The sequence below is a fragment of the Prionailurus bengalensis genome, chromosome A2, assembly GCF_016509475.1.
Source record: "Prionailurus bengalensis isolate Pbe53 chromosome A2, Fcat_Pben_1.1_paternal_pri, whole genome shotgun sequence".
In the NCBI taxonomy this organism is placed as follows: Eukaryota; Metazoa; Chordata; class Mammalia; order Carnivora; family Felidae; genus Prionailurus; species Prionailurus bengalensis.
In genome coordinates, this window is record NC_057348.1 from 57,018,355 (window position 1) to 57,043,495 (window position 25,141).

General features: G+C 48.9%; 1 protein-coding gene and 1 non-coding gene across 3 annotated transcripts; both read left to right on the plus strand.

Annotated features, from left to right (window-relative positions):
* The first annotated feature begins 417 nt into the window (after window positions 1-417).
* On the plus strand, window positions 418-24,672 carry COPG1 (COPI coat complex subunit gamma 1). 2 transcript variants are annotated; one of them, XM_043588259.1, is made up of 24 exons: window positions 418-604; window positions 1,521-1,573; window positions 2,003-2,083; window positions 2,345-2,416; window positions 2,525-2,604; window positions 4,373-4,448; window positions 4,723-4,815; window positions 5,222-5,308; window positions 6,596-6,753; window positions 6,845-6,978; window positions 8,079-8,146; window positions 8,387-8,575; window positions 9,556-9,651; window positions 10,755-10,998; window positions 11,818-11,893; window positions 14,279-14,382; window positions 14,851-14,976; window positions 15,289-15,357; window positions 18,310-18,452; window positions 18,751-18,922; window positions 19,630-19,727; window positions 20,928-21,066; window positions 21,639-21,737; window positions 24,173-24,672. In XM_043588259.1, the coding sequence occupies exons 1-24, from the start codon at window positions 568-570 to the stop codon at window positions 24,301-24,303; spliced, it is 2,625 nt and encodes an 874-aa protein (XP_043444194.1). In that variant the 5' UTR covers window positions 418-567; the 3' UTR covers window positions 24,304-24,672. The 2 variants fall into 2 exon arrangements, with proteins under 2 accessions (XP_043444194.1, XP_043444196.1); XM_043588261.1 differs by lacking the exons at window positions 418-604; window positions 1,521-1,573 and adding an exon at window positions 1,622-1,748.
* LOC122488784 lies at window positions 3,602-3,708 on the plus strand. Its single transcript, XR_006298707.1, has one exon. It is a non-coding gene; the product is annotated as a U6 spliceosomal RNA (small nuclear RNA).
* Window positions 24,673-25,141: the final 469 nt, after the last annotated feature.

The window sequence follows — 25,141 nt, forward strand, 5'->3', positions numbered from 1 at the left end:
GGAATTGACTTGAGCACCTACTGTATGCCAACACTAACCACGACAGTGAATAAAAGACAATAAAATCGATAGTGTAAAAATACAGTGTGTTATATGGTGGTTCGAGCCAGGGAGAAAAAAAATCAGGCGAGGTAAGGAAACAAAGTGAAGCCACCCAGAAAAGGTGAAAATAGTAACAGGTAACAATTGGGTGTCTACTGAGGGCCTCACCTTCGAAAGCCCCTTTAAAATAACGCCACAACGCAGTGAGGCAGGAACGACCGCTCCCATTGCACAGATAAGGAGGACGTAAGGTGCAGAGTTGGGGTGGTCAGCCCCGAGTCTAACGCCTCCGCCCTTCCCCCCGAGCCCCCAGCCCTGGGCCCGCCCCTCCCCGGCAGGGAAAAGGTTAACGCCGGGCGCAGCGACGGAGAGTGTGCGCATGCGCAGAGCGCGGATTGCGCTTGCGCGGAGATCCGGGCGACGTGGCCGGCCGGAAGTGGTCTGTGCGGAACCGCTGCCGGACAACCCCTGCTCGCTGAACACGGCTAGCGCAGGGCTGCTGCTTTGGGCCCCGCCAGCACCACCATGCTGAAGAAATTTGATAAGAAAGACGAGGAATCGGGTGAGAGGGCGTAGGCTTGGGGGAGGCTGGACCCTCTTACAGGCTCTCTGCACCCTCCTTGGGTGCCTCTTTCGGGGCCTCTGCCTAGACCTGAAGCCGAGACTCAGTGAGGGGCAGGGGCTTATTCCAAGGTCCGCAACTGGTCAGCGGCGGGCCTCCGAGTGCCCGAGCATGCTCCGCTGCCCCCACTCGTAAGTTCGGACCACGATTCGCTCGGTGACCTTGGGAGGGTCACTCTCCTGTGGGCCTCGGTTTCCCCAGTTGTCAGGGGAAGGGGCAGGGCCTGGTGAACCACTGTGACTTTCGCCGGGTGACCTCTTGGGATTCGCCGGGCTGCGTTGCTACTGGCCAAATGGGGCATAATCTGTGGAGCCAATGTTCTGCGCTGAGAACCCTCTTTAATGTAACTACTCAGCAAATATGTATTGATCGCTTACAGTATTCCAGGCACTGTACTGTGTCCTGATACTGCAGTGGAACAAATGAGACACTCAGTGCCTGAGCTGGGAACATTAAAATGGTCACAGGCGAAGTCAGAGAAGATAGACATCAACCAGATAATGACACATACAATTAATTACAAATGTGACATTTGCTGTGAAGAAATCCTAGTCACTAGATGATGGTTCCCGCATATTGTAAGGGATTCAGTTAAGTACAAGTTGCATAAATGAATGCAAGACATGATGCTATGAGAGGCACAGAGGACTATATCAGGGTTGCTAGGTGACTTAAGGAAGTGGTTTGAGGTAGAGTGGTAGGACCTATATGCAGGTTGTAGAGCTTTGATTGCCATTCTGGAGTAGTTTGAACTTGACTAAGCAGACGGTAATGACATCTTTCCCTTCTCTATGTCTCTGTATATGCAATTCAGGCTTACAACCTATACTCACTCTTCTCCGTTCTCTGACTTTAGGTGGAGGCTCCAACCCATTCCAGCATCTTGAGAAGAGTGCAGTACTCCAGGAGGCAAGTGTCATTTGTCATCTGCCATTCCAAGTGTTCACAGTCAACGTGCTCAAAATACTATGGTTTAAAGAACAGTAGGGGAGAAAAACCTGTTCCCGGAAAGACAGGAACGCTTTGCTCCTGGAGAGAGTTCAATATGCTTGCAATTGTTGTTGTTCTGTGTTTCTCTTTCCAGGTAACACATGTTTATTGAGTATCTGTTAGTAAGTCAGCATGTCCCTAATTGATATTTAGGGCAGATTTCAGGAGTTCTTAATAGATGAATTAGGGAGAAAGCAAAACAAAACTTTCCTTATGAAAATAAGCTTATCCAGGCAAATGTATTTATTTACCCTGGGACTTCTCAGAGCTTGAATGTACTTGAGAGGCAGTCAATGGAAGGGAAATAAACTAAGTCAGAAGGTAATGTTCTTGGTTGCTTCTTTTTAGGCCCGTGTATTTAACGAGACACCCATCAACCCTCGAAAATGTGCCCACATCCTCACCAAGATCCTTTACCTCATAAACCAGGTAAGAGAGTGAAGTTTGGGGGCAGGGAACATGGTGCTGGGAGTTGTTGGGGGCGTTAGCATAAGTCACATAGCCCTTAGGGTATTTGATAGCTCCTGTGTGGATATAGCCCAGCTCTGGGTTCCCTCAGGGTCTAACTCTGATGTGTTTGCCCTTGATGGAGCCTCTGTAGGGTCTGTGGATGTGACCTGGGCTGATCTGGCAGGAAGAGCCTTCTGGCCTCTCTGTCCCAAGCTGAGACTTCGTTTTTTATTAAAACAGGGGGAGCACCTAGGGACCACCGAAGCAACCGAGGCCTTCTTTGCCATGACCAAGCTCTTTCAGTCCAACGATGTAAGTGCCCACAGTCAGTATGGTCTACCTTTGTGTGGATTGGAGTTTTCCTGACCTTGGCTTTCATGTTGAGTCAGTGGTCATAGGCTTTTCCTCTCTCTTTCCCAGCCCACACTCCGTCGGATGTGCTATTTGACCATCAAGGAGATGTCTTGCATTGCGGAGGATGTCATTATTGTTACCAGCAGGTGAGTCTTCGGGTCTGTGTGTGGCTCCTTTGACGGGTGCCATTGACACAGAAGCCATTTTTACTCATGTGTATCAGGTGATGAGACTTTTGTTTGACATAATGTCAGGTGCCCCTTCCTCTTCTGTCTCCCTCACCTTTCAGTTACTGCTGCCCCTCCATGGCACTCTAGAGTGTGCAGTTTCCCTAGCCTTACCTGACGCACAAACCCTTCCTTGCCTTGATTCCTCTCAGTCAACTGAGCCAGGGTGGAGCTTACAAAAGACTTTAGTGAGTGCCAAGAGAGAACACAAGAAAAACAGACATAGAGAATGCAGGGGGTATACAAACAGGTTCACTTCCCAAGTACTGGTTTCTGTGTTAGACTGAGTTATTCAGGGGAAAGGTGTGTCTAAAATATAATCCTTGTCCTTAAGAACTGGAGCTCAGGGGGTGCCTGGGTGGCGCAGTCGGTTAAGCGTCCGACTTCAGCCAGGTCACGATCTTGCGGTCCGTGAGTTCGAGCCCCGCGTCGGGCTCTGGGCTGATGGCTCGGAGCCTGGAGCCTGTTTCCGGTTCTGTGTCTCCCTCTCTCTCTGACCCTCCCCCGTTCATGCTCTGTCTCTCTCTGTCCCCAAAATAAATAAAAAACGTTGAAAAAAAAATTAAAAAAAAAAAAAAGAACTGGAGCTCAGTTCTTTTCTTGCCACAGTTTATGGGGGGTGGGGAGATGCTATACATTCCATTGTAGGTTGGTTTAGAAAGCATTTTTTGAACATCTACCAGTCCCTGTGCATAACTTTGGGAAGCTAGCAGCAAGTAAGGTAGACATGGCCTCTGCAGTCCCAGAGAAACAACCAAGGAGACAGGCATTAGAATATATAACAGAGTTTATCCGGGGAAGTATGATAGGCTGTGAGAACAGACCAGAAGGATATACAACTTGAATTTGGATCAGGAAAGGCCCCCTAGAACTGTCTGAGCAAAGTGCTGAAGGATGAGCAAGAAATAGCAGGACAGTGCTCAGTTCAGCAGCACATATACTAAAATTGGAACAACTCAGGGAAGATTAGCATGACCCTTGCACAAGGATGACAGGCAAATTCGGGAAGTGTTCCATATCCCCCCCCCCCCAAAAAAAGAAAAGAATGAAAGAAGCCACTGAAAACTAATCTCTTCCGAAAATGCTTATTAATAGCAGGACAGAGATGGAGAGGGCCAGGAGTACTCTAGGCTGAGGGGAATAGCAGATGTCAAGGCCCGGAGAGGAGAGTCTCTGTTAAGGAGTTTACGCTTGATGGTAATGGGCAGTAGGAAGCCTTGGGAATGTTTTAATCCAAGCAGGGGAGTGACCTGGTCCATTTGGAGATTGATTGATTGATTGATTGATTGATTGATTTTTGAGGAGGGGGGGGGTACAAGTGAGCGAGGGACAGAGAGGGACTCACCCAAAGTGGGGGTCGAGCTCACCTGATGCGTGGCTCAAGCTCACCCGATGTGGGACTCGAACTCATGCATGTGGGACTCGAGATCATGACCTGAGCCGAAGTCAGATGCTTAATGACTAAACCACCCAGGCGCCCCAGAGTCTGGAGTTTTGCAAAAAATCTCTCCTGTTGCTGCTTGGAGTTTGACCGGGAAAGAGTAAGAATACAGCAAGAACGCTAGTTACACTCGTGTAGTAGTCCAGACAAGGGGGTGTGACTAGAGCTAGGGAGGAGAGGGTGCGGAGAAGGGCTTGGGGAGGACAGGCCATGCTCCTGCGCGGACAATGCCTTCCCCTCCCACAGCCTGACAAAGGACATGACTGGGAAAGAAGACAACTACCGTGGCCCGGCTGTGCGTGCCCTCTGCCAGATCACTGATGTGAGTCTGCTGCCCCTGCTGAGCTGTTCCTCTTTTTCCCTGCTTCTTGGGCAAGGCTCAGTCATGATCCTCTGTGCATGCATTAGGTTGTCCCACGTCTCCTGAGCAAAGCACTGAGCCAGGTGGTGTGGGGATGAGGGTAGGGTGCAGGTTCACAAGAAACAGGTTTGCTTCCTTCCTTCTTGTCCCCACTCTTCCCCACCCATCACCTGCACTCCTGACGGTTGCCAAGGATTGATTGGGTCCCCTTCTGCCCCACTCATTGTCCCCACAGAGCACCATGCTGCAGGCTATTGAGCGCTACATGAAACAGGCCATCGTGGACAAGGTGCCCAGTGTCTCCAGCTCTGCCCTGGTGTCTTCCTTGGTATGTAGCTGGGGACCCTGTGGCTGGGGCCTGGGCATCAGATTGGGAAACTGAAGAAAATATCAGAGTTGCTTTTCAGTAGGAAAAAGAAAGTTTCTATATCCCTTCCCAGATCTGAGAGTCCCACCCACCTTCTCAGTGAAGAGTGCCTGGGGAACTCTTGACCCATCCCTTGGGGTGACAGATTGTGGGGAGTTTGGGCCTCGTGGGAGATCTGCCACCAGGGCAGAGAGTGAGGGTGGGAGCCGTCCTTGTGTGCTGTGTCAAGAGAACCAGGACAACGGAGAGGCTCTGGGCCATGTTTGAGGGAAGACCCAGAGCTGGACTGAACTGTGAGCCAGGGCCAGGAGGCATGATGGCAGGGCACCCTGTCTGCCCGCCTCTTAATGTGCCCTGTTTCCCTTAGCACCTACTGAAGTGCAGCTTTGACGTGGTCAAGCGCTGGGTGAATGAGGCCCAGGAGGCGGCGTCCAGTGATAACATCATGGTCCAGGTGAGGTGTGAGCAGAGCAATGATATTGATGATTCTTAGGCAAATGACCTGGGACTGGTGATTCAGAAATGGACGCTCACCCCAGAGATCCTGGTGTCCTCTAGCAGGAGCAGGCTTTCATCATTTGTCACTGGATTGTGGGGAGACTTGGGGGTTTGGGGAAACGATCCAGGGTACCACTTGGGATGGTTTAAGTTATGATCTCCTTACCGGCTGGAACTAAAATATTCAAGTGTCTGATAACAAGCTGAGTTGTATTTTGGGATATGAGATATAGCAAACTTGGCCCAGGCAGCCAGAGAGCCTTTGCCGAGCTGGCTTTTTTAGTGACGCATGTAAATGTCTTGGTGGGGCTTTCAGCTACTTAACACTTTTTCAGTGACCTAGTCCAGAAATTCCTTTTATCTCTGTAAGACAAGTTTCCTTGTCTATAAAATGGGAATGAAAGTTTCTGCCTCACAAAGCCGTGAGGATAATATGAAAGAGCATCTAGAACATCTGACTTGTCGGGTGCATACCTGTAGGCGCCCCCTGTGTGTTTATCTCTTCTCTTTCTCCTCACCCCTTGTGCCGATTCTCCTCTCCAGGGCCAGCCGTGGCCCCTCAAGATCTTTCCCAGTGTCAGAGAAGGCTCTCCCATACAAGGCACCCACAGTCGCATGACTTAGCCCTTGAATGCCACCCTGGTAAAGAAACAAAAAAGAGCAGAGAGAACAGGAAATAACTCTGTGTACCTTATATCTCCAGAAGGGTAATCCCTTGACTTTGGGCCCTCCAGACCTAGCTTTGCCAGTACCAGCCATGTGTCCTTGGGCAACTCAGTGAGACTAAGAATATCTACCTTCAGGGGTGGCGTAAGGTTTAATTCTACAAGGTCTTGTATGAGGTGTGCTGCATGGCACCTTATAACACCTGTCCATGCTCAGGGCCTGGCACCCACTTTCTCTTGTTGAAGGACACCTGGTCTTCCATTCTTTCATCACTGTGGTCTCTGTTGTCCCCTCCACATCTGTACTCATGATGCCTGTCGGGGCCCTTGCTGAACTTGAGGGCAGGAGCTAGACTACACACAACACTCACGTGGTGTGGTGAGCATTGTCCCGGGGCCATCCGTACAGAGCATCTGGGGAAATTGTCACAGCCACTCTGCGAGGTAGCTACTGTGATGCCCATCTTAGACACGAGAAGGCTGAAGCCCAGAGAGATGCAGAGGCCTCTCTCGGGCCACACAGCTGGTAGACCTGGGCTTCACGCACCTGTACTCTGCCACGACCCCCCGCTCTCTAGTACCATGCTCTGGGGCTCCTGTACCACGTGCGGAAGAACGACCGCCTGGCTGTCAATAAGATGATCAGCAAGTTCACCCGGCATGGCCTCAAGTCTCCCTTTGCCTACTGCATGATGATCCGGGTGGCCAGCAAACAGCTGGAAGAAGAGGATGGCAGGTAACAAATGACTCTTGTCCCCCTTGGCCAGATGGCACCCTATTCTGCGCTGGGCCATCCCCAACTTCTTGCCACCCGTGTCCTTTTGTAGCCGTGACAGCCCTCTGTTCGACTTTATTGAGAGCTGCTTGCGCAACAAGCACGAGATGGTGGTGTACGAAGCCGCCTCGGCCATCGTCAACCTGCCAGGCTGCAGCGCCAAAGAGCTGGCCCCCGCTGTGTCAGGTTACACACCTCCTTCGCCCCGGCCCCACACTTCCGTGCCTGCTGGGAACTGGGCCCTGGGCTGGGGGATTGGAGGAAACAAAGAAAGAAAGAAAGAAAATGCCCTCAGATAGGCCACGTTGGGGGGTTAAGAAGAGGAATCAGGACCTAGTAAGTACCCATTTGGTGCCAGGCACGCTGTGCCAGGGTCTCTCACACTCATCACGTTTGGGTACTTTGAGTTCCATCTTACCATTAAAGAGGCTGGGGCGCCACTAAGAGGCAGAGATGGGGTTCAGATCCATGCTACAGCCTGTTGGGCTGGCTAGTGATGGCAAGAGGCCCTGGTGGAAGAACCCAAAATTTATAAAACCAGGTTTTATAATGCTCGCTAGGGGCCAGGCTATCTCAGGCAAAGGAGAAGGCAATTCAGAGGGGTCATTCAAAGCCTGGATACTGGAGCCCGATAGCCTGGGTTAGAGTCCTGGCTTCCCTAGAGCCAAAGCACACGGAAGGCTTTGCTGCCTGACATGCAACCATGTACGATAGGAACCAGGGCAGTTGTTTAAGGCAGGGCTGAGGTAATTCTGCTGGTCTGCATGCATGCCCCAGAAGAGAGGAGTGGAGTTTTACTTTGGGTAAAAGACTCAGGCGTCAGGTGTGGGTAGTCCTGGATTTCAATCCTTGTTCTGCCATTTACTGGTACCTAACCTAGAGTTACTTGAGTTGTTTTACCCGTGTGCCTCAGTCTCTGTATCTGTTAAGTGGGGATAATAATAATAGCTGCTTTGTGGGGTTGTGAGAAACCAATCAGACAAGGCACAGCAGCTCCTTAGCACAACATCTGGCACATAGCAGGTGCTCAGTAAGTAGCGGCCGTCATTCATGAGATCCACTGGGCTCTCATAAGCGTATTAAAGCCTCTCTGCTCGTGAGCTCTTTTCCTTGGTTGGGGTGAGGGTGCCAGCAGGGATATGAGCTGAGCAGACGGTTTGGGTCAGAACAGCTTCATAGCCCTCATGTACCCCCCATGCCCTGCCTGACCCTTCCCCGGAGGCCTGAGCTTTTCTAGCTGCCGAGCGGCGAGGGAGGCCTGACATGTGGCATGTATCTCCCCACAGTGCTCCAGCTTTTCTGCAGCTCGCCCAAGGCCGCTCTCCGCTATGCTGCTGTCCGTACCCTCAATAAGGTGAGAGTTTAGGGGTGGGCAGAATGAGCACTTTGCCTTTTGAGAGGGTCGGGAGGTGCTTGATCCAGCTGGAGGCATGTCGTGGCCCCTGACCGGAGCTGCAGAAGGTGTAACACTGATCACAGTTGCTTTCTACAAGATGGCGAGATGAGCCCATCCACAGGACCTCTGACCAGGCCAGAGTCATCCAGTGGAATGACGGAAGTCCCTTTGTATGTCTGTTCTGTCCTCCCAAAACAGGTGGCCATGAAGCATCCGTCAGCAGTGACAGCCTGCAATCTGGACCTAGAGAACCTGGTTACAGATTCAAATCGCAGCATCGCCACGTTGGCCATCACCACGCTCCTCAAGACTGGCAGCGAGAGCAGCATCGATCGCCTCATGAAGCAGATCTCGTCCTTCATGTCGGAGATCTCAGATGAGTTCAAGGTGCCCGGGCATGCCTGCAATACCCACCGTTCCCGGAATGAGGAAGATGCTCTGTGCCTGCTCCCTCACGTTCCCCAGCCCCCAGGCCAGGATTGACCTGGGCCTGGTAGGGCTTGAGGACTCAGTGGAAGAGGTGGCACATCGCTCTTCACAGGTCTTGGCCTTGGGAGATGTGCAAATCCAGCCTTGGGGTCTTTGTCCGTACGGTTCCTTCGTAAGGCCAGTGGCAGGGCATGGAGTGAGGGCTGAGAGCAAATGTTGTCAGAGATTTCTAGTTTTCTGGTATGGGCTGATGGTGGTGCTGTTGGTCAATTTGGGGAAGGAGGGAGCGTCAGGTCCTGGGTGAGGGAGGTAGGAAGGTAATGATGGTGATCGCAGATGTGTTGAGTTTGAGGTGCCGTGGGTACCAGGTGGAGTTGTCTGGTAGACATTCGCTAACATTGGGCTTGAGCTCGGACACAGACAAATGTTTGGGAGTGAGTAGCATGGAAGAGGTGGGTTAAAACCACGGGAGGAGGTAGGACTACCAAAGACACCGTGTGCAAATGGGAGAGGGCCCAGGCCAAAGTACCCAGGGAGGAGCCTGAACAGCCTATAGGTGGGAAGAGAAGCAGAACAGGGAGGCTGGAGAGAAGGAAGGAAGTAGGAAGGAAGGTAGGAAGAGAGGTAGGAAGAGAAGCAGAACAGGGAGGCTGGAGAGGGACCAGTGGACCTACCCTGAGGTCTGAGTAGAAAATCAGAGTTTGGGGGACCCAGAGGCTGGACCTGGGGCTGTTGGGACTGATGTGCCTGCTACCCTACTTAGATGGGCTCAGGGATCGCGTGCTCCCTGAGGGTAGAGATGGAGTTCCTCTCACCTCCTTGCCCTCTGGGTCCAGGGCCTGGCTGGGCCTAAGGAAGGACTTGGTTGGCACTTAGTGAACTAAGTAACTCAAGCCTGGAGGCAGGGGCTGCTGCTCATACACGTCTGTTTGACTCAGGTGGTGGTGGTCCAGGCCATCAGTGCCCTATGTCAGAAGTATCCTCGCAAACATGCCGTGCTCATGAATTTCCTGTTCACCATGCTGCGGGAAGAGGTAAGAGCAGGCATTTGGGGCATGCCAGGTCTCCTGGTGCAGGGAGTGACCTGGCTGTAAGCTCCATTCTCAGTTTGGAGCCAAGAGTCTCTTCTTGGAAGGTATGCATATCAACCCGTTGGCCAAGTGAATTTCTTGGTGCCTACAGACCTGACAATATAAACATGCACCAATTCCTAGTAATTACAGTAATAAGTAATGACTCACCACCCTGGCTTTAAAGTCACAGCAGATGCCCTGAGGCGATGCTTTGTGCTGGAGTCAGGAAAACCTGTGTTCTCTACTGGTGCCTAGTGTAGAAATTTTCTGGGCCATTCTGGGACCTCCAGCGTGGTTTCTTCTGCAATTGATGCTAATAATTTGACATTGGGTTCTATTTTTGTTTCTCACGTGTCTTAGTGATTCACTTACACTACCTTCCTTGAATGTCTCAACGAAACCAGGTAATTCAGAGGAGCAGAAGCAAAGGGTTTTTGGAGTAGATTTGGTCCCTATATCTGGTTGCCCCTTCGCCCCAGCACAGAGTGGCCCTTGGACCAAGAAGCCCTTGCCTTGGGTGTCATTGGGTCTCCTGAGATTGGAGGAGGGCACTAATACTTAAGAAGCCTTCAGCTAATGGGTCCAGTACTTTGGAGATACTACACAGCATACACAGTCTTATCCTCATAACAGGTCTTGTCAACAGACATCAGTTTCTCCCTGTAAAAATCAGGGATCTGAGGGGCATCTGGGTGGCTCACTTAAGCCTCCAACTATTGATTTCTGCCCTGGTCATGATCCCAAGGTCTTGGGATCAAGCCCTGTGTCTGGCTCTCTCCCTGGCTCGCGCTCTTTTCTCTCTCTAAAATAAAATAAAATTCTTAACGAGACACAAAATGTTTCTATTTAACAGTCCACTGTTAGATCTGGAAGGGCCCCAGCGAGCATTCAGTCCAGGCCTTTTATTTTACACAAAAAATAAGGTAGAGCCCAGGTAGCCAGGTCCCTTACCTCCATGTTCTGTTTGGACTGCTGTCCTTCCTGGTCCTGGTTAGGTGTTGGGCCTCCCAGCTCATTTCTGGAGAGAGCAGCCTCCTCGCTCAGCTTGACCCCTCCCACTGCAGGGCGGCTTTGAGTACAAGCGGGCCATCGTGGACTGCATCATTAGCATCATTGAGGAAAACACAGAGAGCAAGGAGACCGGGCTGTCACACCTGTGCGAGTTCATCGAGGACTGCGAGTTCACCGTCCTGGCCACCCGCATCCTGCATCTCCTGGGCCAGGAGGGACCCAAGACCAACAACCCCTCCAAGTATATCCGCTTCATCTATAACCGCGTGGTCTTGGAGCATGAGGAGGTCCGGGCAGGTGGGTCTGAGCCAGGGCTGAACTGGGGCTCTTTGCTGCTTCTTGAGCAGATGACCTGTCAGAGGGACCTGAGCCTCAGTCCCCAGGCACTCTGTGTTCTAGCCTCACAAGCTCCGTGGTTTATAACATTGTGGGCAGGATCTTGGATGCTTGCGTGTCACCCAGTTCAGTGGTTCCTTAGCTCTGACTTGTATTGTTGGTTTTTGATTTTTGGTTTTTAACTTTCACTATATGTTGGTGTTTAACTTTTTCTCTCTTGCTTGCTTTTTTTTTTTTTTTTTTAAGTGTTCAGGTATTTTTTCAATGGTTAGCTTTATTGAGGTATAATTCACATACTGTAAAATTTACTCTTGTGTGAGTATGCACTTCAGTGTGCATCCATCATATTCTTAACTTTAAATTTACTGTTCTTCTCATGCCCCCACTGGACAGATTTTTCCTCTTTCAGCAATTAATATTCATTAAGTAATGGGTCGTTTTCTCATTTATATAATACAAAGGCTAACTGAATTGAAGCCATTTGGATACAGAAGGTGAGAAGCCTGTGTGTGGCTAGCTTCTGTGGCCACATCGTAGTCAGTGCTGAAATGGCTCCTGGAACCCAGGAATGGGACTGTCTTCTCCTTGAAACAGCTGAGGGAGTTGAGGCCCAAAGGAGGTCCACCCAGGGCCACTCATTGCACTGCAGGCAGTTGTGGGCCTCCAGGCTGAGAACTGCTTCACTCAGGACCTCTTCTGCCCAAAGATTCATTCCAAGTACTGGAACTGTCGTGAGCTGTCAGGTGGGTTAAGTAAATTATATTTGCTTCATAAACACAGGCGCTGTGAGTGCTCTGGCCAAGTTTGGAGCCCAGAATGAAGAGATGTTACCCAGTATCTTGGTGTTGCTGAAGAGGTGAGTATAGGCCAGAGGTCCCTGATGGGTGACGGTGTTCCCCGGGGGAGAGGTTATACAACAATGGATTGTAGGGGGAAAAAAATAGAAAGCGTTGTAAAGCATGGAAAAATATCATGCAAAAATCCCTCCACCTAGGTGTGCCTATTGTTGAGTTTTTTCTTCCTTTTTTTTTTAATGCCTTTCTTTTTTAAAAAAATGGCTTTATTGATACACAGTTTGCGAGCCATACAGTTTACCCATTTAAAACGTATAAAGGGCACCTGGGTAGCTCAATCAGTTGAACATCCGACTCTTAATTTTGGCTCAGGTCATGATCATGGGACTGAGCTCCATGTCAGGCTGTGTGCTGAGCGTAGAGCCTGCTTAAAATTCTGCCTCTCCTTCTGCTCCTCTTCCCCACTCACACTCTCTCACTCTCTAAAATAAAAAAATAAAATTCTGGGGCAGTAGGTGGCTCTGTGGGTTAAGTGTCTGACTCTTGACCTTGGCTCAGATCATGATTTCACAGATCATGAGATTAATTAAGCCTGCGTCAGGCTCTGTGCTAGCCTTGCTTGGGATTCGATTCTCTCTTTCCGGCTCTCTCTGTCCCTCCCCCTACTTGTACTCTCCCTCTCAAAATAAATCAGTAAACATCAAAAAATAAATAAAACGTATAACAAGATGTTTCCTTTTTTTTTTTTTTAACGTTTATTTATTATTGAGAGACAGACACAGAGCGTGAGCAGGGGAGGGGCAGAGAGAGGGGGAGACATAGAATCTGAAGCAGGCTCCAGGCTCTGAGCCGTCAGCACAGAGCCTGATGCGGGGCTCAAACTCACAAACCGCGAGATCATGACCTGAGTCCAAGTTGGTCGCCCAACCGAGCTACCCAGGTGCCCCTAACATCATGTTTCTTAATATATTCACAGAGTTGTGACCATCACCATAATCTAAGTTTAAAACATTTCTATTATTGCCAATAGAAACCTGATATCCATAGTGTTTACAGGGCAGAGTAAATGTCTATTAGGCTAGGACAGTATTTTCAATGTGGGTGTTAGTTTCCAGCATTAAGAATCCTTGGTCCCTGAGGTTTTTTGCAGTGTATGGAGTTTGGTGAGGCTGTTTTCAGCTGTGCCTGCTTGCCTGTTTTGCTGGTTAACGGCAGGGGGGCGGGGGGGGGGGTTAAAAAAAAAAAGAAAGAAAGAGGGGCACCTGGGTGGCTCAGTCGGTTAAGCGTCCGACTTCCTCTCGGGTCATGATCTCGCGGCTGGTGAGTTCAAGCCCCACATCAGGCTCTGTGCTGACAGCTCGGAGCCTGGAGCCTGCTTCGGATTCTGTCTCCCTCTCTCTCTGCCCCCTTCCCTTGTTCGTGCTCTGTCTTTGTCTCTATCTCTGTCTTAAAAATAACGTTAAAAACTTTTTTTAAGTACTAAAGAAAAACCCTATATTGATTAGTAGTCACTGCCCTCTCCCCAACACCTACTCCCCCCCCGCCCCCAGCCCTAGGCAACCACTAATCTACTTTATTTCCCTATGCATTTGCCCATTATGGTCGTTTCTTAGAAATGCTGTCGTACAATCTGCGACCTTTCCTGTGTTTGGCTTCTCTGTGATGTTTTTTTCAAGATTCATCAATGCTGCAACATATATCAGTACTTCATTCTTTCTTATGGCCAAATAATTCATTGCATGAGCACACCACATTTTATCTATTCACCAATTGACAGACTTGGGTTGGTTTCCACTTTTCGGCTCTCATGAATAATGCTGTTATGAACATTCACGTACAAGTTTTTGTGTGATGTATGTTGTCAGTTCTCAAGAGGAGATGCCTGGGAGTTGAATTATTGGGTCATATTAAATTCTTCTTTGACATATGCTGCTGGATGTAGGAGATTGCCTCCTTCACTGGGTGGGCTTTAGGGAGTGGGCCCGGGGAATATGAATATGGCCACCTCTTAGGTAATGAGCTAGAATTTTATAGGCCCCTCCGTGTGTTTGATGCCTGGATCCCACAGGCATGTTCATCTGGGGACTTGCTTCCCCTTACTACCGTCTGATGAAACCCTGCAGTGTCCCCCTGCCACCCCTGTGGGGCCACAGTCAAGATTACCGTGGGTTCCCAAGGCGCCTGGGTGGCTCAGCCAGTTGAGCATGCGGATTTGGCTCAGGTCATGATCTTGCAGTTCGTGGGTTCAAGCCCCACATCAGGCTCTGTGTCAGGCTCTGTGATGAAAGCACAGAGCCTGCTTGGAATCCTCTGTCCCCCGTCTCTCTCTGCTCCTCCCCCACTTGTGGGCACTCGCTCTCTCCCTCTCTCTCTCTCTCTCCCAAAAATGAACGAACATTTAAAAAAAAACAAAACAAAAAACAGATTACTATGTTTTCTGGCTGCAGGTGCGTGATGGACGATGACAATGAAGTAAGGGACCGAGCCACTTTCTATCTCAATGTCCTGGAGCAGAAGCAGAAGGCCCTCAACGCAGGCTATATCCTAAATGGTGAGTCTCCCTGGCTATCTTCGACTAGGCCCCCTCCCAGAGCTGTGGCCCTCCTCCCCACTCCAGAGCAGGCACACCCTCTCTGGGTAGGGAAGTGTGAGGCAAGACGCTTTGGGCTGGACTTTCATGGCAACTTCATGGCATCACTGTGACCTCAGGAGACTGCGAATCTTGCAGTTCACACCAGTGTGGGTGGCAGTAGCTCAGTGAACTGAAACACTAGTCATTGAAAAAAACCTCTCTTCCCATAGTCCTTTATATAAGTCACTCTTGTATACATTTATCACCATACCAGCCCTGTGAAGGAGGATCCAGATGAGAAAGTGGAAGCCCAGAAAGTGTTAAGTGGTTTTCTCAGTGGTCTAGAGTCATACAACTTAGACCCCAGGGCCACAGGCTTCCATGGGGGATTCCGGCTGCTCATTCTGTCATGCCTTCAGGCAGTGCCTCGCTCCCACTGGCTTCTAGGTCTGACCGTTTCTATCCCTGGTCTGGAGAGAGCTCTGCAGCAGTACACTCTAGAACCATCGGAAAAACCTTTTGACCTCAAGTCTGTGCCCCTGGCCACCACGCCCATGGCAGAGCAGAGAACAGGTAAGTAATGTCTGTGCTCCTTTTAGAGGCTTTCAGGTCCAGGCCTCTGTTGGAGGGTCTGCATGGGCCGTGAAGCCACTAAACCTAGCCAGGATTGGGGGGCTTGTACCAAGAGGATGGAACAGTCCTTTCTAATCCTTTCTACGGCTGACTCCAGGATTGGAGACACATGCACACAAACACTCGCTCTCTCACGTACTCACACTCTCTCAGGGGGTTGGAAGTTATAATCCCTAAGGAACAGCTCTGTGGTCAGCCCCACACTTCCCCATTACTGGAGTTGTTGGTCACCATGTGTGTTTGCTCCTGCAGAAAGCACCCCCATCACAGCCGCCAAGCAGGCGGAGAAAGTGGCAGCCACTCGAGAAGACATCTTCCAGGGTGAGTAGCGGTGCTTGGTGGGGCGCTCAGGACTGGGCTTGGTCTCCTCAGCTTTGGGGGTGGGGGTGTCATTGCTTTCTTCAGGGGAATTAGGAGAGACCTAATCAACGACAGTTCTTACCCTTGAGTTCTGAGTCCTGAGAGTACTTTAGTCAACACATTTGACCCTCAGGTGGCAGTTATCGGGTCCATTTGGTATTGGAGGAATTGGAAGTTCAGAGAGAGAAAGTGATATGCCTAAGGCTGCACCGCAAGAAAGTGCAGGGGCTGGAATTAAGATCCACATCAAACTGGCTCAAAGCTGCCCCTTGGCCTTGGTTCTGAGGGCTCAGGTCCCTGGAGCCCAAGCCGGTACCTGATGTCAGATTCAGCACAGTTGGGGTCCAAAGACACTAATACTTTTTCTTGGGTTCCAGAGGCCTTCAGTCCACATTGTTTGGTAAGGTTTTGTTTGGGTGTTTATCTGTCCCTCTGGTCTAGCATCTTTTTAAGGGCTGAGGCTGTGTATCTAAGCGACAGACCATATTATCTACTGAATCCCACCATGAAGGACTGACATGTGTCCCTCTTCCTTCATGAAGAATCTCCTGTTCTCATCACTTCTACTCCCAGTCTTCCGCCTTCCCTCAAGTAGTTCTGTGTGGTTCTTTGTAGGTTCTGTCCTTTATATTCTCCATCGTAGTACTTAGCACAGTGCCTTCCTTCTTACAGTGAGCTCCCAATGATTGTTGAATTAAATTAAATCCTCCACCACCACCCCCGCTGGGGCACCTGGATGACTCAGTTGGTTAAGCATCAGATTCTTGATTTCGGCTCAGGTCATGATCTCACGGTTCATGAGAATAAACTATAAAAATTAGTTAATTAATTAAATCCTCCCCGCCCCCATTCCATTTGAGAATCCTGTCTTCTATCAACACATCTTTCAGATTGAGCAAAATCTGAATCCTGAGGTAACTGGGATCACCCTCACCCAAAACTTTCCCTTCTGTATTACTTCCCCTTTGCTGTTCTTGCAAATCACCACAAAGTTATTGCCTTAGCGCAGCACAGTTATCTTACAATTCTGAGGGCAGAAGTCCAAAATGGGTTTCATTGTATTGGCAGTGCTGAGCTTCCTCTGTAGGCTCCAGGGGAGAATTAGGTCTCTGCTTTTTCAAGTTTCTGGAGGACTCCATTCCTCTCCTGGTGACCCCTTCCTCCGCCTTCACAGCTAGCAGCATGGCCTCTTCAAATCTGACTCTGAGCCTTCTGCCTCCTTCTTATAAGGACACTGGGCCCATTCAGATAATCCAGGATAATCTCCCAGTCTCAAGATCCAATTTAATCATATCTGCGAAGTCCCTTTTACCATGTGGGTAAAAGTTCTGGGAATTAGCTTGTGCGTATCTTGAGGCTACCATTCTGCCCCAGCTTCAAAGGAAGACTCTTTTTAAGCCTCTTAGAGGGTATCAATTTCATCTTTAAGCAGTCTTCCGAAACCTAACGTTTATTGATCACCTGTTCGGTTCTAGAAGGTTTGCTAGATCCTGACATTTATTGCCTCATTTATCTTCACAACAATCCTGTGAGCAAGATTATTGTATCGATTTTATCGGTGAAGAGTTGGAAACTCAGAGGCATTAACTGATAGCTTCTAGCAGAATCCCCCGGGGTAGTTAAGTGTCAGGTCTAGAAACTTGATATCCCAGTGAAATCAATGCCCACAGAAAAGCACTCTGGTGGCTGATGATCACAATGGCCCAAAAGTGCCTCCTGATTTCTAAGCTGGCTCTTTCTGGGCTTTTCACTGCCTGCACATTCATCAAATATAATCCTTCAGGCGGCAGAGGGCTGAAGCAGTCACAAAGCCTAACTCTTTGTGGGGGAGAAAGCCAAATAATAATAATAATAATGCCTACTTTCTGTCTCTATCCATGAAACATGAATGAAGTACCTTCTAAGTTCAGGGCAAAATACCAGATCCCTGGCCTCAGGGCACATTTTCTGTCCTTATAGAGTTCAATTGATTTGGGAAGACAAGTTAAAAATGTTAGAGCAGTGGTCTTCAGATATCAGCTTACATCAGAATCAGCTGGCAAAATTTCTTAAGAATGTAGATTCCTAAAAAAAAAAAAAAAAAAAAAAAAATGCAGATTCCTGAGTCCCAAGCCCAAAGATTCTGATAGACTGTATTTAGGATGGGCCCAGAATCTGAGTTTTTAATAAGCCCCGACCCCCAGGTAATTCTGACACTAGTGATCCATTGAGGAACACCGCCCCTGCCATAGAATAGGAAAGAGAGCAGTAGCCGCAGGCCATCATAGGTAGACATTGTGTGCAGGCAGCTATCAAATGTCTCCTTCACCTGGACGGGGCCACGTTGGCGGCCTGTGGGCTACTGGATCCAGCCCACTGCTGGAACCTGGCTTTGAGGTGTACAGATGGGCCTTCCCAGGTACTCACATACCACCTGAAGTGGGGTTTTTGGCAAGTCTGAATCTGAAACATCTCCTAGTACTGGCCTTTTGTCTTAACTGACAAATGTGTAGGATCAGTTCGTTCTTTTGCCTGATTCTGGGGCGATAACAGCATTCATCTCATCCTTAGAGTCTTCCTAATCTCTACTTTCTAAGAATCTTTGCTGAGCTTCTAAAGTTGTGGGAGTCTCCAGATGGATTAGGCCTAGGCCGTTGAGGATCTCCCAGTCAGTGTTCTGCGGCTGAGGTCTTTTGTGAGACAGAGGGGAAGAGAGTATTCATGGGGCGTGGTACAGCTTGAGGAAAGTTAGCGAGAGGAGAAAATGATCGGTATATTTGGGATATAGCGAGTAACCTGTCATCGTATATACATATCTATCCATCTCAGTAGGGTAAAAGCCCTGGAGAATTGGCCATGAGCATTTATTAGAAACCATCACAGGTTGGTCTGAGAATTGAAAGGCTGAGTAAACGTGTGGCCTGTGGCTTTCAGAACAGTTGGCGGCAGTGCCAGAGTTCCATGGGCTGGGGCTCCTCTTCAAGTCCTCGCCTGAGCCTGTGGCCCTCACTGAGTCAGAGACAGAGTATGTCATCCGCTGTACCAAACACACCTTCACTGACCACATGGTGTTCCAGGTGAGTGGGGAGGGCTGAGGCTTGGGCCCAGGGAGTGGTCCCGAGTGTGACGGGTCTTATAGGTCAGGAGCCCAACTTGATGCTGGGTTTTGTCACCAGCTGGTATGTGTCTTGCAGCCTTGACCCAGGACCTCTCTGGCTCCTGTGTGTCAACGTGGGGTCAGGGACCCTGTGCAGGGGCACCCGGGATAGGAGTCAGTTTGGCCCATGGGATGAGTTAGGACCTCTGGGCTCTTCCTTTGCAGCAGGGCTTTGACCTAGAGCAGTGTCTAAGCAATCCCTCTCCTCCCTGGTCCAGTTTGACTGCACAAACACACTCAATGACCAGACTCTGGAGAATGTCACAGTCCAGATGGAGCCCACTGAAGCTTATGAAGTGCTCTGTTACGTGCCTGCCCGAAGCCTACCCTACAACCAGCCTGGGACCTGCTACACGCTGGTGGCACTGCCCAAGGAAGACCCCACAGCTGGTGAGCCCTTCTCCTGACCCCACCCTGGTCTTCTGGGAGGCCTTGGGATCCAGATGGGGTGGGCCAGTTGTGCACCAACCATTTGTCTCCTATGAGAGCCTCAACTCCTTGATTTTAACCTTGAGAAAGGTTAAAGAAGAAAGGCTGAGTCCTGGGAACTTGTCCTATGTCATCCCATTTCACCCTCATAGAAGACCTATGGGGATGAGTACTGCTCTTACTCCTAGGACTAGGAAATTCTAAGGAAACTGAGACTCAGGTTAAATGACTCCCCTAAGTTCACGGGGCTGGTAAGAGGCAGAACCTGGGCCTATCTGGTCCTCAACCTGTACTCTTTCATTTTACCATGAACAAGCACGGAAACATCCCAGCTCCACTCCTTCCAAGGAACCCACCAGCTTCTTTTTCCAGGCCGTGGACAATGGACACTTGACTGTGGCATGGGCTTAGCCATCCTGCAGCACCCCTGCTTTCCTCTTTCTTCCTTTCCTGTGAGGGGACTCCCAGACCCATGACTTGACTCTTTTGCCCTTTCCCAAGGTACCTTCTGTCCAGATTTGTGGAGTCAGATGGCTATCTGTGGGGTTGCCACTACTGATAATGTAATAGAGGCCTGGGGAGCAGGGTGAGGCCACCTGCCCTATGGAGGAACTCCTCCCCCGCTGTGGTTGGGGTCATCCTGACCATCCAGCCTTTATTCCTTGCAGTGGCCTGCACATTCAGCTGCATGATGAAGTTCACTGTCAAGGATTGTGACCCCACCACTGGGGAGACCGACGATGAAGGCTATGAAGATGAATATGTGGTAAGAAGCTAATGTCGGGAGGCTCAATTTTGTGCCCGAGGCTGCAGAGCAACCCTGTCCAGGAGCTAACAACTAGACTTAACGTCTTTCTTGCTGTTTTGGCTCTTTGAAAGAAACCGTTTTTAAACTCAAAAGAATTCATGCTTTAAGAAAAGAAAACTTGGGAAGTGTAAAAACCAAGGATGAACAAACAGGAAAACATTACTCATGGTCCTTGGGAGTTATTTGGAGGAGTAGGCAGGAGTTACATAATAAAGGTCACTGTGTACATCACACACCTTCCAGTTTCCACTTAAAACCATAGTGTAGGGGCACCTGGCTGGCTCAGTCTGAGGAGCATGTGACTCTTGATCGTGGTGTCATGAGTTCATTGGTTGAACTCAATTGGTTGAGCGTCCGCCTTCAGCTCGGGTCATGATCTTGCAGTTAATGGGTTCGAGCCCTGTTGGCACAGAGCCCACTTCAGATCCTCTCTCTCTCTGCCCCTCTCCTGCTTCCCTGCTTACGTTCTCTCTCTCTCTCTCAAAAATAAACAAACATTTATTATTTATTTTATTTTTTAAAGCTGTTGTATTTTTTTCACGTACTATATTTTAGAGCTCTTTCTGAATTAGTACATAGCTTTCCCCTACCACCCTTATTTAAAAATTTGTTTTTTTTTTAATTTTTTTTCAACGTTTATTTATTTTTCGGACAGAGAGAGACAGAGCATGAACGGGGGAGGGGCAGAGAGAGAGGGAGACACAGAATCGGAAGCAGGCTCCAGGCTCTGAGCCATCAGCCCAGAGCCTGATGCGGGGCTCGAACTCATGGACCGCGAGATCGTGACCTGGCTGAAGTCGGACGCTTAACCGACTGCGCCACCCAGGCGCCCCTAAAATTTTTTTTAATGTTTATTTATTTTTGAGAGACAGAGCACGAGTTAGGGAGAAGCAGAGAGCGGGAGAGACACAGAATCCAAAGCAGGCTCCAGGCTCTGTGCTGTCAGCACAGAGCCCGACCCGGGGCTCGAACTCATGAACCGTGAGATCATGACCTGAGCCGAAGTCAGATGCTTCACCAACTGAGCCACCCAGGCACCCCAAAAATAAACATTAAAAGGAGGGGGGGAATGAGTTCAGAGCAGGGGCCCAGAGGTGTACAGAGCAGGAACTCACTCCCCTGGAGGTATGTGCCTAACTTCCACCTCCATCTCCCCAGCTGGAAGATCTGGAAGTCACTGTCGCTGATCACATCCAAAAGGTCATGATGCTGAACTTTGAAGCAGCCTGGGATCAGTTAGGAGATGAGTTTGAGAAGGAGGAGACATTCACCTTGTCTACCATCAAGACACTTGAAGGTAAAATCCTTGGCTACTGTTGAAATGTGTCCTCCCCTTTCACTCCTCCCAACTTTTGTTCCCCAGGGATCCAAGGCCATGTCTAGAGCATATACTTCAGATGCCACTTCATTAAAAGCCTCTTAGAGGGGCACCTGGCTGGCTCAGTCAGAAGAGTATGCATCTCTTAATGCTGGGGTTGTGAGTTTGAGCCCCATGTTGGGTGTAGATTACTAACTAAACAAACAAACTAACTCAAAAAAGGCAGTGGGGGGTGGGGGTGGGGGTGGGCGGGGAGGAGCACCCGTGGGTGGTTCAGTTGGTTAAGCATCTGACTTCAGCTCAAGTCATAATCTCATGGTTCGTGAATTCAAGTCCCACATCAGGGTCTCTGCTGTCAGCTCAGAGCCTGCTTCAGATCCTCTGTCCCCCTCTCTCTCTGCCCCTCCGCATTCTCTCTCTCTTTCAAAATAAAAAAATAAACTTAAAAAAAAAAAAAAGCCCTTAAGAGCAGGCTTTGGGGGTGGGGTAGTAGTGGTGACACAAAAGGGAAATGAGGTGTGGCTTAATGATGCTGCGATTTCTCCCTACAGAGGCTGTGGGCAATATTGTGAAATTCCTGGGAATGCACCCTTGTGAGAGGTCAGACAAAGTGCCAGACAACAAGAATACCCACACGTTGCTCCTGGCTGGTAAGCAACATTTCTAGATGGGAAGTGCCTGGGTAGCTCACAGCCTGGATGCCACTGCATCCTGGGCTGAGGGCTCCCACTGGGAACATGAGGATTCAAATTCGTAGCATTGAAAATTTACAGAGTTAAAAAGACCAGCAGTGGGGCGCCTGGGTAGGCTCAAGTCGGTTGAGCGTCTGACTTCAGCTCAGGTCACGATCTCACACTTTGTGGGTTCAAGCCCTGTGTTGGGCTCTGTGCTGACAGCTCAGAGCCTGAAGCCTGCTTCAGATTCTGTCTCCCTGTCTCTCTGCCCCTCCCCTGCTCATGCTGTCTCTCCCTCTCCCTCTCAAAAATAAACATAAAAAAAATTAAAAGATATTAAAAAAAACTTTTTTTAAATAATAAAAAAAGACCAGTAGTGAAATGCCCTCTGACCCTCTCATCTGCCTCTCATCCAGTTCCTTGCAACAGGCACCGAAGCACTGTTATTACAAACAATGCTACTATATCCTTCCAGTCATTTTACGGATATGAAAGCTAGGATGTATACATTTCCCTATTTTAACTCAGATATTTATGTGTAAATGGTATATACATTGTTCTGCACTTTGCTTTTCACTTGACAGATCTATCTTGTCAATACATGGAGTTTTCTTGGGTGCCTAGCTGGCTTGGTTGGTAGAGCATGCGACTCTTTATGTCAGGGTCATGAGTTGGAGCCCCACGTTGGGGGTGGAGATTAGATTAAAAATAGAGTTTCCTCTTTTTCTTTTTTAATTGTGGTAAAATCTACATAAAGTAAAATTTACCATTTTAACTTTAGGTGTGCAGTTCAGTGGCATTAAGTATATCCGTATTATTGTGTGGTTATCAACACCATCTGTCTCCAGGACTTTTTTATCATCCCAAAGTGAATACTCACACTTTTTTGTAGCTTCCTCATATTCCATTTTATGGTTGTGCCATATTTTATAGAATTAGCCTATATTGATGAACATTTAGAGTGTTCCAGGCTTTTGCTATTATAAACAATGCTGTAGTGAATAACCACATACATACATACATTCACACATACTTTATTTTGTATGTGTGCCCTAAGGATGTCTATAGGAAAAATTTCCCAAGGCATTACCAGGTTAAAGTGCATTTCTCATTTTGGTAAAAATTTCTAGTTGCCTTCCATAGGAACTGTTTGCCTTTCCTCCCACACTGTGGACAACGCAGTATGTATTATCAGTAATATACACAGCATATTATCAAATCATTAGCAAATGATTTTTCACAGTCTGGGTGAAAAATGGGATCTTAGTGTCGTTTTTATTTCACATTTCGTACATATTGGATGAAGTTAAGCATCTGAAACGTGTGTGCCATTTGTATTTCTTTTTCTGTGAATTATTTCCATATCCTTTCTCTACTTTTCTACTGGGTTGGTTGGTCTTCTCTAATAGGAATGGAATTTTAAGTCAACATGGAAATTTTCAGATACACACAAAAACTGAATGGTATAATGAACCCTCGTGTGCTCATCTTCCAGCTTCAACAACTAACAGCATGTATACCGCCACTCATTCTACTCCCCGCCCTGGGTTATTTTAAAGAAAATTCCAGATACAGCATTTTGTATGTAAATATCTCTAGATCTGGATGTCTCTAAAGTCTTTGTTTAAAGGGGTGGGGAAGGGAGTGCCTGCTTGACTTAAACATCCGACTTCAGGTCAGGTCATGATCTCAAGGTTTGTGAACTTGAACCCCCACATGGGTCTCCCCTGCTGTCAGTGCGGAGCCACTTTGGATCCTCTGTCTCCCTCTCTCTTTCTGCCCCTCCTCTGCCCTAGAGTGTGCGTGTATATGCGCTCTCTTGCTTGCTCACTCTCGAAAATTATAAACATTTTAATTAATTAATTAATTAATTAAAGGGGTGGGGGCAATACAGTCGTCACACCGAGAACTGTGAACAAAAGGAAGTCAGAGATTTTTTTGTTTTCTTTCTGAGTATTTATAATCAGGGTTGGGAGGCAGCTCTGCTTCAGTGCCCTGCTCACAGCTGATGGACCCCAAGCAAATCATTTCTGGCCACATTGAAGCAACTCAGTCCCCTGGGTCTGGCAGACACCTGCTGTGCGGTTTTGTCATAGAGGGGCTGTCCCTCCATCAGTGCTCTTAGATTTAGCCAACATGCACGAGAGCCTCTCCCGTGCCAGGTAGAAGCCTTGTATGTCCGCTAATTCATTTGTACCTGGCAGAAGCTTAAACGATGGTTAGTATCTCCTCTACTTTGTAATTGGCAATACTGTGGCTCAGAGGGATTTCAGCCCAGCTCCCCAGTTCCCAGACCCCTTCCATTTCACTGTACCACAGCTGCCTTGATCAGTTGCTGCAGCTGCCACCCTCAGCCTAGCCTCTGCAGCTCACTTCTGCCTTACACACTTGTACTCCTCTCTTCCCTCTAGGTGTGTTCCGGGGAAATCATGACATCCTGGTGCGCTCCCGACTTCTGCTTTTGGACACAGTAACAATGCAGGTGACAGCCAGAAGTTCGGAGGAGCTGCCAGTAGACATGATCTTGGCGTCTGTGGGCTAAGAGGCCAGCCTGCATGGGCCCTACTCCTACCCTCTTCTCCCCCCTGCCCCGCCCCCCGCCAACACTACGCAGAAGTCACACCTTCATCCTGAACGCAGTGGAAACTCCATCCTAAGTCTCTGTATTCAAAAACAATTAGGAATCACTGAAAAAAAAATTTTTTTTTTAATTTAACCCCTGCCCCAGGACGACTAGGGGGTAACTTTTTTTTCTTTTTTAATATAGGGGATGATTTTAGCTTGTCCTAGAACCTGCTGCCCTGTCTGTCACGGTAGGGACATGGCAGATGAATAAAACGCACCTCCTCCTGAAATTATCCCCAAGGAAACCATCTTATCCCTATAAATAAATCCGCATGTATTTATTGAATGACTACTACTTCTGTAGACTCATGCTTAAGGGTTCCCCTTTCCCCCTTCTGAGCCTCCCCACTGAGAACACTTCTATCCCCTTCACTTCCACAGCCTTTTGGCTGCTGCACTTACCTTGAGGCCAGATTGCTCTCACTCATCCCCATCCAAGCCCCAGGAACAAGAGCTGAGGGTATAACAGCAGGCACTGAGGTCATGAACCTGCCCTTGGCATCCTCACCACCACCCTCCTGCTCTAGGTGGTGAATGGAGGCTGCAGCGGGTTTGGGTGGATCACTTGGGTATTACCTAGCATGAGGTTTGAGGTGGAGTGTGCATTGGGGTTTCCCTGCTCCCAGTTCAGTGAATGCACAGAGAACAGACAGGCCTTAGCACTCTATTGGCTGAAGATACAGAAATCCTTGGTTCACGACCCAAGGCAGCAGGCTCGGAGGCCTGCCCTTTTAAACTCAAGCCAGGCGGCTTTG

What these genes read in the sequence shown, in the direction of transcription:
- COPG1 (XM_043588259.1), top strand. Translation starts at nt 568, where the DNA reads ATGCTGAAGAAATTTGATAAGAAAGACGAGGAATCGG. An exon ending in ATCTTGGTGTTGCTGAAGAG is followed by an intron (nt 11,894 to 14,278) that starts GTGAGTATAGGC and finishes TTCTGGCTGCAG; the next exon opens with GTGCGTGATGGACGATGACA. An exon ending in TCGAGAAGACATCTTCCAGG is followed by an intron (nt 15,358 to 18,309) that starts GTGAGTAGCGGT and finishes TGTGGCTTTCAG; the next exon opens with AACAGTTGGCGGCAGTGCCA.